This window comes from Falco cherrug, chromosome 13 (genome assembly GCF_023634085.1).
Source record: "Falco cherrug isolate bFalChe1 chromosome 13, bFalChe1.pri, whole genome shotgun sequence".
In the NCBI taxonomy this organism is placed as follows: domain Eukaryota; kingdom Metazoa; phylum Chordata; class Aves; order Falconiformes; family Falconidae; genus Falco; species Falco cherrug.
This window is the reverse complement of record NC_073709.1, coordinates 23,655,360-23,672,939: the sequence shown is the minus strand read 5'-3', so window position 1 is coordinate 23,672,939 and position 17,580 is coordinate 23,655,360. Positions and strand designations below refer to the sequence as shown.

Sequence of the window (17,580 nt, the reverse complement as noted above, 5' to 3'; positions counted from 1 at the left end):
TCCAAAGCCAAGTAAATAAGCTGCAGTCATGGGATCTAGGAGGCTCTGGAATTCTCTTAGTGAACAGTGATTTGGCACCAAGAGATTATGCAGCTAGTCTTCTGTCATTGCTGCAGCATATGGCCTGTAGTAGGGCCTGGGGCCTCTCTGTCTTTTATACAGAATTAAAGCAAGGTAACCATGGAGTGAGGAATGTCTCCTGCCCTGCTGTGCACTTCCCTGAGGAGAGGTGGCCTAGAACAAAGTCCAGCTGTGCAGAAGCTGTGTTGTGCAACATGCCAAAAAGCAGAGCTGTGATGGCTCTGGTGTGAGCACAGAGGGTCACAGGCATGGGAAAAAGGAAAGCACAGAGCTTGCTTTTAAGTTTAACAAAATGCAGTACTCTTCTTGTTTGTTAGATTTGTAGCCTTAGAGGTCCATTAACTACTGTTACAGAGACTGGCTAGTAACACTAGAGAGTTGTAACTAAAAAGTGCCAAAAAGGGGACACCCTGGAGCTTTTTCTCAGAATAAGCCACATTATAGAAAACAGTGTTGTTTACCAGTTACTTAGCATGTGCCTTTGTGGGCACCTTGCCTCTGCCTGCAACTATGGCAGTTGCCTGCTTGGGCAGTAAACATGATTGGTTTCTTTTCGAAAGGACCCCAGATTTTGTTAGGCGTCTTTTTCCTGCTCTTTGTTTCTTTTTTTTTTTTCTTTTTTTTTTTGTCTCTCTATTCTTCCCTCATTCAATTTTCTTCTTCAAATTAGCTTCTTCTTCAAATTAGCTCTACTTAAAATCAGAGAGGAAGTAGACTTTTATTGTTCTTTACCTGACCACTCCCACCCCATGAGCTAAGAGTCATAATAAATAGCAAGTTTTTCTTCCATTTTTGTGTTGTTCAATGATTGGTACGTTTTCCACAGCCTGCACATTTAACACACTTATAGCTGTTTTAACAATACAATTTCTATCCTTTTTTGGGGAAAAAAGGAAAACAAAGCAGGATTTTCAAGTTAATTATGATGTTGCTAGTGCAGGTCAATCTTCATCTTGTATTTTTATGAGCAGCAGTCATCTCCCTCTTTCTCTGAGCAACAATTATGTCCTGATCTTCCACTAGACATGTCAACAATAGATTGAGACAATTACTAATGCTACTAGAAGTGACAGGGTTTTTTTGACACAGCGCTCTCCATGGTGGTGGTCCAGTGCTAGTCTTTACTTGGTTGTCTGTTAAGAATTCCCCATCCAGATGTTGATCGGTATAGTATATCCACCAGCCTCATTGAATTTCACAGTATCAACTCCAGAAACAACACAGGCTGTAATATTCAGAAGAATGATGATACAATTTTCTGCCTTTGTCATGTTTGCATGTATGGATATTGTCTTTACCCTGACCTCCTGTTTCTCTGTCCAGCTCTGCCCGCATCCAAAAGTGACTATCCTCCCTCTTTTCAGAACTTAAAGTTAAGATTTGATAGAGATTTTTGATGGTTCCTTGGGCTAGGCCCTTGATTACTTAGCAGATATGTGATGATCATTGTTATTCTCTGGAATTTCTAATGCAGAGCTCCTTTAGGATAATTGGAAGCAATTGGAGCAAGCAGGTGCACAGCCACCAGATTTTTGTCATTGTTGCTCTGATCCTGTTACATTCCTGTTGCATTCAGTGGGAATTCATGGTCATACCTGGAAAGAGAAAAAGTGAAAGCTTCCTTTAATCTGCACTGCAAAATGACAAGAGGCGGGTTGACAGTAATTTCATATGAGAGCTTCAGTGCCATTGTTTGATTAGATGTGAGCGTTCAGTGATGCTGGAAGTATTTTTTATTTTTATATAGGAAAATCAAAACATTACTAAGTCTCACTGAAATCAGTGGAGTTATGTTAACTTACACCAAGGAAGAATATGGCCTAATGTATTAGAAAATATTTTGTATCTAGTCTTAGTCATATCTTAGTTTATCTGAACTCATGCAGCTTAAGCATCTGACTTCTTATGAGACTTTGACAGATATTTGTTAGGTTCTTACACTTTACGGTCAGCCTCGTAAATTAAAATGGCTCAGTGAATTAAACTTGGAGTTACATTGCCTAGTTTTCCATCTACAGTATAGATCTGGGTTACAAGCAGTGCAAAAGCAGGCTTCTTCTAGATGCGCTTGCTTCCATTATTGCTGAAGTAAGCTTTTGTAAGAATATAAAATGGCACCTATTTGAAATCTAACCCCCTTTTCTATGCAGTACTTGATCTGCTTCAGTGTAAGAATATCTGAAGTGGGCTGGACTCTTCAAAACTAAAGTATATGAAGAGTTACAAAGAGTCTTCAGGTGTCCCCTGTCTAAGCAAAGACATTCCCATTGATTACAGTCTGCAACAGTACTGCAGAGAGTGATAAGACACCTTTTTATAATTTCTTTTTTCTCAGAGGTTTTCTACAGGTGGGGCCAGTGGAATGGCAACAGCCAAAGAGTATGCTGCAGGTAATTAGTTTGCACTCTACAAAGTGGCTTAGATAAGCAGTACCTCTCCTCTGAGTACATATATTATAGTGAGAGTCCCCAAGGCTGGGCTTCACTTTCAGTTTGTCCCAGGGTTCACTTCCCTGTTTTTCTGGGTGCTTGAATGTTGTACAGATTTAATACCATGAGTATTTGTGTGTGGATAGTTGTTTGTTGGATATTTTGTTAACACATATGCGCCCCCCCCACATATTAGAAGGCTTTAAGATGTCAAAGAATGACAAATAAGCCCAAAGTAGTGATTTGGCAGATTCTACTTGTACTTATTTTTGGGACCAGTGCTTTCTACAGAGGTTAAAACTCAGACAAACAACCCTATCCTAATTTATAGAGAGCAAAATTCACTTCAGGGTGGTAGACCTGTGATAGCCCACCACTAGGGAGAGTTTCTCATAGCTGCTATTGGTTAAAATGATTTATATTAGTGTGTGCTGTGCCTCTAGTGTTTCCAGATGGAGACCTTTGCTAAACAAAATTGTTGCATAGGGCCAGAAGTAGGAAAGAATGAGGGTGTTGGAGTAATGTGGCGTGTATCCTCCTGAGCCTCCCATTGAAATCTAGCTCCATATTTGTCAAGCAGTATGCACACCAGCATCTCCTTTTCAGTGAAATCCATCTGCATGAGTTCAGTTGCTTTCAGCAAGGTCAAATCTAAGGGTTTTTGATTCATAAAACTGGTAATTCCATTGACCTTGTCAATTTCAAATATGTTGGCAACCAAGACCTGGTGTCATGTCCTCAAACATATACAGAACAGTAAGGCTTCCCAGTAGTAATCCTTAAATATTTTATCTGAGGTAAATGGAAAGAAGATTTCAAGTCTTCCCTGTGTCTCTCTGCCTTTCTTATACTCACTTTCTGTTCTTCAGAGAACCCAGGATTAGGTAAACCATATCAAGACTGCTGCAGTACAAGGGCATGTGCTGAACCTTTTTCTACAGTGTTGTTTCGGTGTCATAGGATAATCCCTGTGCACAGTGATTCCACCTTTGGGGACTGAAATTGATTTTCCTTGCCTTAGCATGTAAAGATTTGACCTTTAGAAGCATTAGCTGCCAGAGCATAGCAGCACCAGATGAGGAAGACATGAAGGTAACAGCTTTTAAAGTGCTGGAAATGTATTTTAAGGTCTATTAATGCTGGCATGGAGTGGTGAGCTACGTTGGTTTGTTCTCATTCAGTGCACACCCTGCTAGAAGGCAGAGTCTGTAGGAGGCTTTTGCTCTTTGTCTTGCATGGTCAAATGTCACAGGCTTCTCTGTGCTCCTAGTTAAAATCTGTGTGGATATCGTGGCTTGCCTAACTCTTTCTGATCACATCTCATCAGATGGTTTGCTAATTTGATATTGGACAAACTATTCAGTCTGTGTGTGACAGAGAGAAACTGTCACACTGAATACCTGGGCATAAGTGAAAGCCCGTGAGAGCTGACTGTAATGGTCACCCATGCTGTTTAGATAACTGAAGTCCTGTTGTTTGCATTGCTGCATGTGGGAATTAGTGGAGACACAGCACATGCTTCTATCCTTTTAATTTCCATACTGCTTGGCTGTTTACCTTCAGGACAATACCTGTCTGATGACTGATTGAGACGTTATCAGGTAACCAGAGGTTGTGCTGCTTTGAGGAAACTTGCCCCATTCAGTGAGGGCAGTTAAGATGTCAGCTGAATTGTCAAAACATGTTTTTTTCATTGTATTTATAAACAAATTTCATTTTACTTTGTGGAAACAAAACCTGTGTTGCAGTTTTATTTAAACAATTTACTTTTTGTAGTTTTGAAAAACAGCTGACCTCTTTGGTTAAGTGGTTCAAGGTATGAGGAAAGAGCGTATTTAGACAGTGATTTTGATTTTTGTTGTAGCCTGGTTTTTTTTGACAAGAGGCAAAACTGAAGGAGAGTTCATCACTATGCTTGAGGGGAGAAGCCAGAACAGACCTTTAATGTTTCGTTCACTTTGATATTATGAGAGTTTCTGAAGAACCTCAGCCAAAGTTAAATGGCTTGTTAAATGCTGGTGTTCCTGCTCAGCAAGTGGCCAAACATATCCCTGTTGAAATACACAGGACTAGAAAATAGGAGAGGGAAGAGACAGTAGTATTTGTGTTACAGGTAGGAAATTACATGGTGTGGAGATATTTACTGCGTGTTCATCTGGGGAAGACTTGGGACTTGGATCACAGCTCTTAAAATTGTCTTGCCTTTAAGGCAACACTGCAAGTACTGTGCTTAGGCCAGTGAAGACTATTAAGAGCTGCATCTGTGAATTCTGGGATTAGCTTTGGTACCGTGAGACAAGCTGGTCCTATAGCTACTGTCAGAAGTTCACTGTAGATATTCATATCTTCCCAGTTGTTCACACTGCTTCTCTACCAGCTTTGAAGTGACATTCCCCTTTTTAGCAGGGTTGGTCCTGTGTCATTAGAGAAACTCTGGATTCTTTCATTGTTGATTCCAAATCTAACAGAATGTGCTTACTTCTTTGTTTATGCATTGGCATTATCATTAAACTTCATTGGTGGGAGAGCTTGCCAGGACTGAACACCAAATGTAAATGGAAGTAGATGTATTGTTGGAAATACTGGTAAACAGTTTCTGCGTGGTGGGGAAGTTACTCTTGTTTTACTGTGAGAGCTCTGAAAGGTGCTTCAGTTTCACTGCCTGAATAACCCATAGGCTGAATCCGAAATTCACATTTTTTGTTAAAATGGCCTTGTTTGTGCCTTTTCCCAGTAGTGATTGTCTGGCTGAGCAGGGACATCCGCTTTGACACCAAGAGTGAGTGCTGCCTGTAGGAGGTTGAAATTGTAGTTTCCGACCTGATTTATAAGTGGTTTATACTTTAACCTTTCCTGTTTAATTGTTAAATAAACTGTTTAATGTTTAAAAAGTAAAATTCTTCTGATAATTAAACCAGTATGCAGGAAAAGCTGAGCACAGCCACATCTTGGCTGAGCCTTTCAGCATGTTCCCACAGTTCGGATCCCAGTTCTTCTATGAAATAAGCTTCTGGTTGCAGAGCACTGTGAGCAGTCACCTTATGATTGTATTTTTATATCCACTTGTCTCCTATTCACAAAAGAGACTGACGAGGTGGTGGGGAACATACTATGGGGAAAAATGCTGGATAATGTTGGGAAGACAGGTACATGGCCTGGCAGAATTTTCCATGTTCTTATTTCTGCTGTTACTGTGTGGATCCAAAACTGGAAGATGATTTATGCAGACCATATGTGCCACCTTGATTTTACATTCTGCTCTGGAATACACCTTGTTTGTGGTGCTCTGACACTCTGGAAATTACAAGGGTCCCCAAATAGTGACAGTCATCAAACACACCTACTTCTAGCTATCAAGAATATCTGGCTCTTTCTCTTTGGCTGTGGGGCACATCACTAAGATCTACACTTAGTTGTAGGTAAAACAGTATTTTGTTTTCCTTTTTACTATAAATAATGCAGCACAGGAGTGGGAATCAAAGGAGTCTGAAGGTAAGTGCTGATGTAAGCTTCTTGCCCTGCAGCAGCCTTCTACAGGTTATTGGGAAAAGTCCTTCGTCTTGCTACATTCAGAACATGTTAGAAAAATCTTGCAACAACATAGCATACCATAATCGGAAAGAGAAGATGACAGCATGCATCTGACAAATAGCCAGAGTAAGAGGGTGGGTTGCATCCTTTCTGTTTCTGTGATGTGTACAGCATCTTCAAAAGCACGGTAGTAAATTTTTATAGCTGTGAGAGGCAGAGATGAAGACGAATATGTAATTCTGCCTCAGTGCTATGAAGGTTAATATTATGAGCAGCCCATAGCAGAATGGCTGTAGCTTGAAGTAGCAAAACAATGCAAAGTGTTTTTGGGGAGGGGAAAAAAAGTCCCTAATCAAAAAAAAACAAGTACATGTAGATGAAGATCAAAAAGCAAGGCTGTAGATGGTATTCTGGCTGATTAAAAAGTTGCAGTGTTAGTGAAAGGTGTTGAAGTGGGTAAAATAAAAAGCAATTAGTCACCAAGGAGCCTGTGGAAAAGCAAGATACAGATTTGATCAGCCTCAGAGTAGTTCACATGAGAAGATGGGAAAAACAAGTAGGCAAGAAGAAATGGAGATAGGCAATTTTAGGAGCTCCTGAGAAAGGGTAGTGTAAAGGGTCTTGAAAATTGCTGTTGGCTGCTTTGTGGCAGTGTCTTCTAAGCTCATTAGCAAGTTAGTGATGATTTTACTGGCACAGTTACCTTGCTGGATCTTTTCTTGAATTTTGCATGTTTTTTTCTCATACTTTATTGGAAGGGGTTGTTCAGGAATGCTAACTCTTAAAAAAAAAATAATATATATATATATATATATTGATCCCTGAATACTTTCTGCCATGCAGGCATGCTCCAGAAATGGCCATCAGTGATTCCATCTGGATTTCTGTGTTTTTTGAGCAGAGGCCTCCATGCATCATATACCCTGCTGTTTATAGAGGTGGCTGTACATATGGCATGGAATCTCAGCCAGGGTTTGAAACTGCCTGTGCTATGCAGGAGAGCCTTAGGATTTGAACTTCATTTATGGAAGTTGTCCATGGGTCTTGGAAATGCCCTGGCTTTCTGTGGCCAGAAGAGATTGCTAAGCATAGAGGCTGGGAAACGGCCAGGTGAGGCACTGGTAGCAGCAGCCTCTGTTATATTAACATAGTTGGGAACACAGCTACCTTTGCTTGCTTTGCTGAACAGTAACTTGTCAACTACCTGAGGTTTCCTTGTGACCTGTTGACAGTTAGGAAGCACAAATGGCCCTTGTTATAACTAATTATTGCATGAAATACACCAGGTAGTATGCATGTCAAAATACTGAGCAATTCAGATGAAAAAGGATCTGATCTGTAGCCTTGAAGAGGGTCCTGTGATTGAGAAAGAAAAGAAATAGTCTTCTAAGATCACCACTCACTAAGATAAGATTTGTACATCTTATACTGACCCCTGATATGTAGACCCTTCTTTCCAAACACATCTCAGAAGAGACATGGAAGAGAAGTGTTGCTCATAGCAAGCAAGCCCGAATGCTTTTTTTTTGGCTCTTACTTCTTATGCCCACAAAAGCAATGGTGAGATTTTGGTTGTGGTTGAGGGTGTAGGGACACTCTGAAAACTCATGTAAAAGCTCTCTGCAGGCCCAGGCCTGGTGACCCTGGAGTCTTCTGCTTGCCATGTATCTCATAGCTGGAGAAGGAGTCATCTTTTTATGACCAGGGTTAAGACTGCAGAGTAAAACCCAGTGCCTTCAAGGAGGCCACGTTAGGACATACAGGAGCCAACTGCTTTGTTCTGAGCCCTCCAATCAGCTTATATTCAAATATCACTAAAATCAGTGTGGTGACTCCTGTGAAATAAGAGTGGTAGACACCGTCTTATTACATGAAACTTCATTGCTATCACGAGGGTCTTTTCAGCAGCCTCAGCAGAACTGTCAGAAACATAGAAAGGCAGGGCTGACTGACAGTTTCTCTCCTCAAGGTGATCTGTGTGAATACATGTCAAGGAAAATTGACAGCAGCATCTGGAGGGTCATTATCTGGGATCATCTTTTCCTGTGATGTGCAAGCTCTAATAGCTCAAGCAGTTTTCATTAGTCGTTTTTCTACTGCAGTAATTAGACAAGTTTTATGTAGTTTTATGTAGTTTTATGTAGATAAGTTTTATGTAGTACAACTTAGTCCCATCCACAGCCCATGGTCTGGTTCTGATGGCTTGTTCTCTCCTGAATTCAGTGGAGTCTTGCTTCACACACAGCGAAAGTGAGCAGGGTCAGGACAAGGCAAGCTACAAGGCAGCTTGCAAAGGATTTCCCTTGCATGAGAGGAATTGCAGGTTTGACCAGAGCTCCCAGAGCCTGGCTCTTGAAGCTGGGCATAGGCTGATGTAGTTGTTAGGGGTTGGTGCTCCCTGTTTGTAAAGTATAAGTTCAACCAAACTGGTCATGCTCTTGAATCGAGACTCTGTATTATGGTCATGTTCTAGGCACAGTTGGCCTGTTTTCAAGTCCTGCACAGAACCAGCAAATGGGTGCGCACAACCATTGCATGTACATGGGACTTTTTCAGGAGATCACAAACCACTTTATAAGTTCAAGTATTCACTTTGTAGATGAAGCCCAGAAATAGTGACGGATTCCTGAAGACTAAAAAGCTAATGAGAGGCAGAGCAGCAAACTTAACTAACAGTCTTGTCAACTGCTTTGTCGTTTTTTCTAATAGGGGTTTGCAAAAGAACCCAACATTAAACTAACATTTACAGGTGGCTGATTTCGAAATGTAAACATCTAAACTAGCACATTCACTGTTCTGCCTACCATTGACCAACTTTTTGATATGTTTGTTTCCAGGAACACCTGTCTGGTTCTTTGTGAAAATTGCTCCAATTCGAAATGAGCAGGATAAAGTGGTTTTGTTTCTTTGCACTTTCAATGACATAACAGCTTTCAAGCAGCCCATTGAGGATGATTCATGTAAAGGTTTGTCTTTTTCACAATTACATATTTATGTTGCTTCTGTTTCTTTGCCCTGGTCTTGAAAGAACTGAAGTCCTTTAAATATCAAAGAATTAGATGTTAAAATAGTTTGTAGCTATGCCATTGGGGACTGCATTTGTGCAAGGAATGATTGCTGGTTTCTTAAGCAAATTGGCTCTAGCCTGCGCTGGAAAGGGTCATTGCTAATGAAACCCCCAAGTGCTTCGGGAAGCAGAGTTTACTCAGCAAATAGGTGCTGCTCTTCCTTGTAAATTCATTATTAATCCACACTCCAGAGTAGCCTTCAAGGAGTCACAATGTTGCTAAACAGCCTCTTTGATGTCAGAGAGAACTGCAGGGTCTTGGGCCCTGTACAAATTGTGCATGAAACTGAGGAATTAACCCTGTTTGGGTCTAGCAAAGATCTGAATAATTTCATTCTGCCTGACTTGATGTTACTTACCATTATTATGGTATTCCTTACATTAAAGTTCTGGACCAGTTTCCTTTAACACATGTGAAGAGATTCCCATCATCTTAAATTGAATCAGGTTTAAGCTGTCCTGGTGAGTGAAGTAGCATGACTGTGTTTTGCGGTTAACCCTTTGCTGAGTTACACCCTGGAAACCTGGAAACAAACTCAGCTAAGACAGCAGCATGAACTTGCACTTGGGTTAAGATCCTGTCAGAAACAAACCTTTTGTACCCATATGAAGAATTACAGAGACTGGTGTCCTCTGAGGTAAAAAAAGACGTAAGTTCTCCTGTTGTTTGCATTTTTGTAGTATTTAATAATATTTGTAGTATTAAATTAAACAGGAAACTTACTGTGAAGGTGAACTGATTTACATTTATGCTTGAAATGTTATTCTTTAAAAACATAATTTCTCAAAGTGGAAACACCTGCTACCATGAAAAATGAAGTACAGTCTTGACAAACATACCTTCTTCCAGGCTATGTGGGTTATTTTTTTTTCTCTTTTTAATGCTATTTGTTTGGTTCTTCATTGCTTTAATTAAACTAAAAAATTATGTCTTGTGAGAAAGGTTGGGTTTACAGTATTTCCCACCATGCACCCCCCACTTAGTAGTCTTCATTGTATCCTGATGGGGACTGACAGCAAAGATAAATCAGCATGATGCAGTAAAGCTGCCTATGGTTTATTTGCTGGGACAGAAGGCCCTTGCTTCATTTAGTCAGTTGTCAAGCAGAAATTTCATTCAGGGGTGGTAGCTGTGTCTTTTCTCTTTGCTTTCACAGGAGATCCTTAATGTGATAGTGATATGCGCTCTTGTGCAAAGAGTTTTTCCTTCACTTTCAACACAAGGAAACACTGTAAATTTTTTGTTTTCAAGAGACATATGTTGGAGGAAGGGAATGCTAATTTTTTTTTTTAGATCTCCTTTGGGTCTTGAAATCATGCCGTTCTTACAGTGATTGTGCTAATTCTTAGCAGTTCCATATCTAAAGCAATATAAGCCCTAAACCTACACCTAAGTGTACCAACTTGCAGAGGAGTTAAGATGATAAGCAAAATTTCTTCATCTGGCCCATGGAAACTGGCTAAGTGACTAACAGAAGTTGCAGACAGAACTGAATGTATTATTTAGAGGCCACGGATTCATAGCTCTGTACTCCTTCCCTGAGTGCTATGTCTTTATGTACAGAAGGGTTCATGCACTAAATGAGTCTTCCAAATATTGTTTCTGAATCTCCTAAAATTAATGAATTTGCACCAGTTTCATGCTGGTAGAGAGTTCTCTGTTGCTGTATACACAAATCAAACACAATATAAATGAAACTGCACATTCTGTTCTAAACCTCAATTTATCCTCAATACCTTTCTTCTATAAATTACTTGCTACAGACTAGCTTTGGAATTTTCTTGCATGCATCTCAGGAGATGATACTGTACAGTCATCTGATGGCTAGATGAGGAATTTCTTGCAAAAGAGCCAAGTTGTCGAAGAATTTTACATGCATGACTATGTCTTTAATATTAGATCTCATTGTGCAACAGTATTTACCACGAGGGGGGAAAAAGGCAGGTATGGAGTGTCAAACAATTGTCTGTAGAGGGCTCTAGGATTCATGGAGGGGAAAAACATTGTTGGAAGATCTTAAAGAAGGTAACATTGTATTAGCTTCTAAGAATCAGTGCTTTTACAGACCTGAGCTTTGAACAGGGCATATTCTTTGTGCTATGTGCAACATTACATAGGAATTTTGTAACATGCTTTTGAAGGATAGCATTTTCATAGAAATGTTTCTCATATTCTAAACCCAAATGAACTCCCAATCTGAAAATCTAAAACTGTGAACATAGATGTATTGTTTAATTGAAACAACTGAAAACTGATAGCTAAATTGATTTATTTTTCCTTTTTCACCTTCAGCTGTTATCAACTATTTTTGTTTTACTGTGTTTATATGTGAAATGTTTCCTGTGCATATGACTACTTAATATGTACTAGGCTGCCTGCAAATGCAGATATTTTATTAACATACATGCTATTTGCATAGTTGAAGAGTAGCATAGCATAAAGTATTTAAGTTATTCAAAATCAGTGCCTGTGTGTCTATGTAGAGAAATACGTTATGTAGTACAAGAACATGATCAATTTAAAGAGCAACTAATCTGTCAGGCTAAACCTGCCTAGCTGCGGTATATCTTAGTTTCCTATCACATGCTGGCAATTTGAAGCATGATTGTTCAGCTGCAAATGATGTAGTGACTCCATGAATGAAAAGTGTTGAGCTCTAATGGCAGGTGTTTGACTTGTACACAAAAATGAATAGGCATCTTTTATCCAAAGGTGACTTATTGATACAGGAGGTCCCAGTACCATTTTTCATTCTTAATATTTTTTTTATTGATAATATCAGACATTGGAAGAGATGAAACAAAATAATTCTAAAGTCATGTAAAAATAACTTCTGATTGTAGTCTTTGTTAATTGATTCAGATAATTTAGGAGATGTTTATTTTATGACTGCCATAGAAGCTAAGTAAATTTGCTTTTAAACGCAGCAACTTTAAAAATAGTGCATTCTAAATAAAACAACTTAAAAATAGTTTGTCAGTGATTGTGATGATATAATATTTTTAAACAGCCTCTTTCCATTCTTCCCCGTATGCTTGCCCCTTTAAAAAAAATCAGGAAAAAATAGGTTTACTTGAGTAGAAGTAGGAAAAATCAAGCTATAGCAGAGCTAAATTTGGCTTGTGAAGTGATAGGTCACCTTCTTAGCTGAATTTTAGAGTAATGCTATATTTGGAATTCATGCATTTTGTCTGTATATGTCTTTTTTTGGTTTGAGCTCTAACACAGCCAGTATGAAATGTTTGAGAATAGTGTATAAAGTGAAGTGCATCACTTTATGAAAACAATTTATGCAGACAAATACAATCTGTGCCTGCACTCTGATTAGCTAGTAAGAAGTTTCCTTGAACAGCTTTTGCATGTAAGAATACAATTTGAACATATTCAGATGCATCTATGCTGCTTTATAGAAGTTTGAAATTATGCTTTGGATCCTAATTTTTGCTTTTGATACTTTTTTTTTTTTTAAATACAAAAAGGTGATTAAATTCAACTTCACTGAATCATATAGGAGAATAGTTTTTAGCCTCCTAGCTATTGTAACTTCCTGTGCTTTGTAGCAATCATCTGCAGAGTTATCTCCTCTGCAGAAGAAGCTTTATTTCATTTTGTGGCTAAGCTGTCCTTTGTGTCACAAGCAGGGCTACACAAAAAATACAGTATTTTGATTGCCTCCATCTTAATTCAGAGAAAACTCCAAATGTTTCCTTTTTTCCTTTTTTTTAAATTTTATTTTTTTCATGTTGCTGCTGTCTGATTTTTTGTTGTTTTTAAAGATGTATTTATATAAGCAGAGCCAGTGTTTGAAATATTTTGATTAAGTTATACTCTACTTTCATCTAGATGAAATGTTTTCTTAAAAAAGGAAACAAATGAAAGGGAAGTGGTGAGTATATTATGAAACTTTGGTATGCTTTCCCAGTCCAGATGGAAAAATAAGACAGTTTTAGTCATGAAGTTTCAAAGGCAAGAAGCATTAAGTCTGCAGAGAGGCATGATGAATGTAAGCAGGAATCTTTGATGTGCAAGAAAACAAAGGTGGTTTGAGTGGAGGCAAGAACTACTAGAATCCTGATTTACTCACATTTACACAGTTCTATGTGAACACAAGACCCATGAACAAATGAGCTTATTCTCTAACAAGCAACGGCTCCTTGTTCTAACTCTAGGGATTTCGTACGTCATGGAACAGCAACTTGGTAACAAGGGTTGTGTAACTGCCACGCTTCCTAATGTTTGAATTTGAGTCATCATGATCAAATTGAGGAGAGTGGTAGGAAACAACTACCTACAAATCAATAATAAATGTTGTTGTGGATTGAGTATCAACAGATCATGCTCACCTCAAAATACCGAAAATTGGTTTCTTCAACTTAAGGGCACTGTTAAATGAAGCTTCATCCCTTAAAGAAGAGAAATCTTGATGAGTTAAACATCACATCACAAAGATTTATTTCAATGCCACATTTTCCCATGAAACAAAGCCCAGGGGACAGCTTTTGTCCCTGTTCTAGGCATCTTGTCTTCTTGGGTGTTTATAAGAGCAGTTTCTATTCAGTTTTTTGCACTTAAATGATGGAAAACTGAAAGAGCATCATGGAATGCAGGACTCTGAAATCACTGCTTTTAATCTTGAAGGCTCTTCATTGTTTTGAAACTGAAGATGTTTTAGTGCCATCTCATTGCTTTGTCCCTGCATGATGCTTTATGCAGAACTGAAAAAGGAGACCAAACAATGATAAAAATGGGTTAGAATCAAAGACAGAGGCACAGGCAAGCACAACCATGGGACTGACATCTAGCTTTGTTTGGTTCCTGAATTCCAGGCTTCTTCTTGTCTTCTCTGCTATGTGAGCTCTTGTCTGTTTGAGGAATATATACATCTATAAAAGAATCACCTAGGGTCATTAGGTTTCAATTTAATTTATATCTTCTCTGTTTCTAGAGGAAAAGAATGGATGTAGGGATATAGATATTGCTTGAATTGAAAGAGAACTCTTAATCCATATCATCTGGTCCCCCTGTCCTAGCAGGACTAACATGAATATATTCTTACACCATTCTGAAACCTACTTTCTTGTCTGGGAAAGCTCCACCTTCCTATAATCAGCTCCATGGTCGCTAGGTTTTAATGTTTATGTTCTGTTCTGTGGCTTAAATTCCTTATTTGACCTGTCTTCACTGAATTAAATATCTGACTTGCAGTAGGCTCTGTCTGTCCTTAGGCTTCTGGAAAAAAAATTGCAATAAAATCAACAAATACTGCTGTCTTTTCAAGCAGTATTGGAGAAGTTATCATTCAATAGGATTAGTAATGGCATTCTCTGTCATTTTCATTTTCCTATGCCACAATCTGCAGGTCTACTATAATTATACTTTGAAGTGCCCATATTTTTATCTTCCTTCAATAATAATAATAATAAAGGCAATATAGGGAGGAGCGTGTTTTATCCTAAAGATGAAATTCATACACCTGGGACATTTGCATGGTGTTTCAGTGCCTGGTTTCAGACATATCATCACACAGTGGCATGTGCATCTCCAAGCTGGGCTCCCATGTGCTATACCCAACGTAGGGAGAGAGTTAGGGTATGTACTCTCAGCCTGCCACTTTCAGATCAGCACTGGTTCAGAAAGCGAGCTAAAAAGTCTCTTGCCTGCAACAGTGCTATTTTTTTCTGATGAGAGTTTGGAATATATGGTGAGAGATCTAATGTTCATGGGAACAGTTCTTTGGTGCACCATTTAGGCACACACAAATGAGATTTGCAGCATGTAGGGCTGGGGAGGTGCTCATGAGGGATGCTGAGGATAGAGGAATGGGTTAAGCTTTACCTTCCAAAAGGAGATGACTCTTGGGAAGAGGGGGAGGTACCCAGAGTAGCTCAGCCTTCATAGCCACAAATCATGCCACAGTTTGGCAGTGCTTTTGTGCAAGAAGGCTCAGGTGAGGTGCTCCATTTCCCCCCGCGCTGTTTGTGTGTGAATAGCCTTATTCTTAGAAAACTCGTTGACAGGAAGAAAAACCACACTGAAAGTTTGCCCTCAGATTTTGAGCCAAATTTTGAATCTTGCACGAATACGCCCTACCCATCAGTCTGTTTCGATGTTAGTTAGTAAAAGGGGGTGTCTATGTCAGCTGGCATTAAAATCATTATGTGTCCGGTGAGGGAGGCGGGTTTCGATTTCCCCCGTGGAGCTGGAGCTCCGAGGGTTTGCTTGGCCGTCAGGGCTGCAGCGGCGCGGCTGCGCTTCAGCACCATGGCCAGCACCCGGCGCGCCGCCCGCCGCCGTTGTGTCACCTGGGAGCGACTCCCGGCCGGCCGGGACAGGGGCCCGCAGGGTCGGGGCAAGCCCAAACACGGATACAGGCTGGGCAGAGAAGGGGCTCAGAACAGCCCTGAGGAGGACTCGGGGGTGTTGCTCGACATAGGCCAGCAACGTGTGTTTGGAGCCCAGAAAGCCAGCCGTGGCCTGGGGTCCATCAAAAGAAGTGTGGCCAGCAGGTCGAGGCAGGTGAATGTCCTCCTCTGCTCTCGTGAGACCCCGCCTGGGGTGCTGCGTTCAGCTCTGAGGCTCCCAACATACTGACATGGACCTGTTGGAGCAAGTCCTGTGGAGGACCGCAAAGATGATCAGAGGGCTGGAGCACCTGTCCTGTGAAGGCAGGCTGAGAGAGTTGGGGTTGTTCGGCCTGGAGAAGGCTTTGGAGAGACCTTTCAGCAGCTTTCCAGTACCTAAAGGGGCCTACAGGAAAGCTAGGGAGGGGCTTTTTACAAGGGCATGCTATGATAGGACAAGGTGGAATGGCTTCAAACTGAAAAAGGGTGGATTTAGATTAGATATAAGGAGGAAATTCTTCACTATGAGGGTGGTGAGGCACAGGAGCACATTGCCCTGAGAAGTTGTGGATGCCCCATCCCTGAAAGTGTTTAAGTGTTGGACGGGGCTTTGAGCAGCCTGGTCTAGTGGAAGATGTCCCTGCCCATGGCAGGTGGGGTGGAACTAGATGATCTTTAAGGTCCCTTCCAACCCAAACCATTCTAGGATTTACCTTTCTGAAAATACACAGGTGCTGGCAGCCTTCTCCTGTGGTCCTTCAAAACAGGCAGAAAACATAGTAGTGCTGGCACATAAGTTCTGTGAAAGCAAAGTTTTAGGCTGGTGGAAATCACTGGAACTGTGTTGGCTGTGAAAAGACTGGTCTGGTTTATATCAGCTGAAGATTGGCCTTTAAAAATGGTTTCTCTTGGCTTTACTGGGAAGGCAGTAAGGCTTTCAAGCCCTAGCTTATCAATTATAGTTGGATTTCTTCATGTACAGTAGAGAAATAATATTCTTTATAAATGTATCTTTAAAAAAAACCCAAAACCATCAAAACCCACCACCTTCCTTGGAAATGTGTTGTGAGAAATCAAATGCTTCGGGTCAGGTTTGTAACAAACTGACCTCACTTGAGGTTCTGTCATGTTCATTTATTTCTCTGAGAAACAGTCCTTTAGTATAGTAGCTAATCTTACATGGGTTTGTCAGGAAAAATCTGGCTTCCTGGATGGAAATCATTCAGTTTACTTGTTGCTGAATACTGCCCACAAGTGTTGGCTAATTCTACTCAACTTGTCTATTAAATTACTGGTGACAGACTTGCTTTAAAACATGCTTTAAGGCATAAGAAAATACTCAATTTTATTCTTGGTTGTGAAAAGGTCTTGGTGAATTTTGTCCTTCTCTTTAACAAATGCACCATTTTGCATATTTGTATAGGAGAAAATGCTAAGCGCTTTTCAGGTCTGCCCTGGAAGATCTTGTTCAATACTGGATCCATGTAATTTGCTTATTTTTTGTGCCCACCTCTCAAATTACCAAATATGTTCCTGCACTCTATCAAAGTGAGATGTTGAGCAAGGATGTGTTCAAAGTACTGGGCAGTATTTTAACCACTCATATTCCTCTTCTTGTTATGGATCACTTGCAGGCTAATCTTTGGACTGGTTTTTAAAAACAGTCACTGCTAAAAGTATCACCATTCCTTTTGGTGATAAAACCATAATGTGGAGGGAACTTTTTCCAGAACCAGGTTCTTATTAAGAACTGAATCTGCAAAGTGCTGAGCATGGTCAGTTGGAGCAGGAGGTGAGACTGCTCAACAGTTCACAGGTGGTGGTAGCATTTTTCAAAATTGGGACTAAATGCACTGATACTTTCAGAGGACCAGAAATATCCAGATGTATACTCTGCCTGACTTCCTGTTATGGCAACGTACTGCTCATAAGGTTATAGTTGTGACTAGCTCTTGTGACTGTCATTCAACGTTTTCTACTCTGAAAGACATTTGAAATGACTGTAAAAAATATTCTGAATTAAAATGCAGCATATGACTTCTCTGCCAGAAGCTGTTAAATGTTTTATTAGAGTTTGAGAAAATCTATTTGTATGTTTCTGCCTTCTGTTTAGAGAGGATAAAATTAATG

The 17,580-nt window shown here is 40.0% G+C and overlaps 1 protein-coding gene across 1 annotated transcript in view; it reads left to right on the top strand.

Moving 5' to 3' along the window:
- The window catches only part of KCNH1 (potassium voltage-gated channel subfamily H member 1), a 187,452-nt gene that overhangs the window by 15,262 nt on the left and 154,610 nt on the right, over positions 1-17,580 (top strand). The window contains exon 4 of the mRNA XM_055726116.1: positions 8,879-9,007. Within this exon, the coding sequence (XP_055582091.1) occupies positions 8,879-9,007 (129 nt within the window). The remainder of the gene's footprint in view (positions 1-8,878; positions 9,008-17,580) is intronic.